The sequence below is a fragment of the Haplochromis burtoni genome, unplaced genomic scaffold (assembly GCF_018398535.1).
Source record: "Haplochromis burtoni strain Fernald_Lab_line unplaced genomic scaffold, NCSU_Asbu1 Contig_277, whole genome shotgun sequence".
NCBI lineage: Eukaryota > Metazoa > Chordata > Actinopteri > Cichliformes > Cichlidae > Haplochromis > Haplochromis burtoni.
Window position 1 is genome coordinate 273,152 of NW_024582638.1, and position 2,719 is coordinate 275,870.

At 41.8% G+C, this 2,719-nt stretch overlaps 1 protein-coding gene across 1 annotated transcript in view; it reads left to right on the forward strand.

The window, feature by feature from the left end:
- The first annotated feature begins 695 nt into the window (after positions 1-695).
- dkk2 (dickkopf WNT signaling pathway inhibitor 2) overlaps positions 696-2,719 on the forward strand; it is a 12,714-nt gene continuing 10,690 nt past the window's right edge. Inside the window, exon 1 of the mRNA XM_005940008.3 lies at positions 696-1,341. Coding sequence (XP_005940070.1) covers positions 1,156-1,341 — 186 coding nt within the window. The 5' untranslated portion in view covers positions 696-1,155. The remainder of the gene's footprint in view (positions 1,342-2,719) is intronic.

The following is a 2,719-nucleotide window of genomic DNA, read 5'->3' on the forward strand; positions in this document are numbered from 1 at the left end:
ATGCATATAAAGTGCGCACAATAAGAGCAATACATCACCGAAATCACTACAATGAATCACTCCCTGAGTGAATTATTCACGTCTGCTCTACCTGCCTAAAACTGAAAGAAGCCATTGTACCAAGAAATACATTATCTAACCAACATGAATATAATTTATCCCCATGCAAGACTCGTAACAACAAAGGAGCCTCTATAATTCTTGCATCAGTAACCTTATCACCGTCGTCATCCCTTGCATCATGAGGGATGTCTTTCCCAGGGAGAAAACAATAGTTATCAGATTTTATTTTTAAATTCTACGTTATTCCGGAATGCTGGTTAACCCTAAACTGCTTTTTTTTCTCTCTCTTTAACATTAGGCGGGGTAGTTTTTAAATTTTAAGCACAGGTACAATTTCCCCCCCAGACAGATAAATTAATTCTCTTTTTAAAGTAAAGCGTTCCACCTCACTTCCAAAAGAAAGCCTTTTTCTCCTTCTTTTTTGGACTCGCCAAAGTGACTTTTTCCCTTCCCGTTTCCTTTGCGTGATCGCAGTAAAAAAGGGTTAAGTGCTCAGTTAAAATACACAGTGTATAATTTTATAGCTTTTTCCCAACGGAGCTCCTGGTGCCGGTGTCCAGACGACAATGCGAGAGCAGCAGCGCAGCGCACAGATCAGTTTCATTCTTTGTCAGTTGTGAATAGGGGCGGAGGAAGCAAACTCATTAGAATCCTATAAAAAGAAAGTATCCGAGATCATAAAACAGCCGGCTACAGGACTAAGCGCTCACTCGCAGCCAGACTGAGGCACGGTGGAGACCTCTTGTCAAGTTTCTGTCTGACCCTCAGAGCATCGGCATTTTAACAGTTTAGGTTCATACAAAAAAAATAATATTTTTTTTTTTACTCGTGCACCTGGCTCCCCGTGTTTGTTTGTGTCGTTGCTTTTAAAAGAATCTTCAATGGCAGTCCTTTAAATTATTTGACCTTTTCAGGACCAGAAACTTGGCATCATCATCATCATCACCACTGTGTGTACTGCAGTCTGACAAGCGTGACGCATGGACACTGCCAGGGCGCACACGTCTCATTGAGAAACTTATTTTTCTTTTCTTTTCTTTTTTACTAAATTATTTTTTTTTCTTTTTCCATATATTTCAGTATTTTTTGAGGATGGTCGTCTCTGCTTGGAATAGATATTGTGTTGTAGTGTTTCTCGTCACTGCGCTCAGGACTGGGACATCCCAGGTATCAGAGGCGCGCCCGAAGGCGAATTCCATCAAACCCGGTCAGTTGGAAGAAATACCGACACCGGCAGCCAACCGATCTGCAACAGTCACCAAGAAACACAACATCCAGGTAACTTCAGTTATTTCACTGTCTGAGAAAATATCAGCGGAGATGTCAGAGCACTTTTTGCCCTGTATTACTAAGAAGACAGTTTATGAAATGCAACAAAAACAATCGTAATAGCAAAAACTTTTCTTCCACGAGTTCCCCTTTTCCAATTTATGATTGCTGAGTGGGAAACATTTTCCTTTGCACAATTAAAGGGTAAAATAGTAATATACACCTTCAGAAAGCTGCGTCATGTGTGGATCGTTATTGGAAATTGGGAGGATTGGACCCCTCATAAATCCTAATTGCCTTTCAAACCTGACGCCACAGTCGGGTGCAGCACACTTCCACAGTAAATCATTAATGCCGTCAGAAAAGTGAGAAAAAGTTAACACTTGGGGTAATTTTCTGTCTGGATCCGCGTGTCATTAAAGCGGTCCAGGCGCTTGCTGGGATTATGAGATTCTGTGGGGCCACTCTTACCAACCACTTTATACCCATTCAAAGGGGTATCGATCCCCACTGTTTCAACAAAGTGTAGAGAGTGCTTGTGAGAGCAAATATGAGATTAAAAAAAAACTGTGAACATCTAAACCTGTGGATTGGCCAGAAAAATTCACAATCCAACAAATAATAATTCCTGAGAGATGGATGTTTAGATCAGCTTGGAAGGCAGGCGTGTATGTATAAAATAAGCATAGCAGATAGTGTGCAAGCAGTAGATGGCACTGCCACATCTCCAGGACACCCTTCCCCCCAGTGGTCTCACCTGCTTCGTTTGCATTTGGCCTGTACACCTTGCCTTTTTTGATCGTCTTGCATATCAGTGAAATGCTTAGTTTTGAAAAAGGAGGCATCGAGCTGATACAGAAGAATTATGGAAAAGCTGCTGTGCCAGACCACAATTTTGAGCGCCTGCTTACTTCCATGCCTTTGCAATGGTTTGGAAGATTGGACTGAGGGAAAACAATATGTGTGTGCAGAAACCACCACACTGTTACAAAAGTATAATGTCATGGTGTGGTGGGTCCAAACCAGGATGGCTAATATCATTTATGAGGTTTTCCAGAGTGGTAAAGAAACAGCCGCAGCTCGGCCTTGGCGAAGACTTGTGGCTCGACGATAGTGAGCGAGCTGCACTGTCCTTCTGCCTCTCATCATGCAGTGGCTATCTGTAAATAGCTGTATTATATAGTGTAATGAATCAAAGTCTTGTTTTTGTTCCAGTAAAAGTGTCCTGCACAATTAATTTAGAAGAGAACAACAGGATGCAGTTTTTGCAAGTTTTTTGGGGTAAATCTGCAATATCTGTACCTTAGCTTGCACAATTATACACACACACACACACACACACACACACACACACACACACACACACACACACACACACACACACACA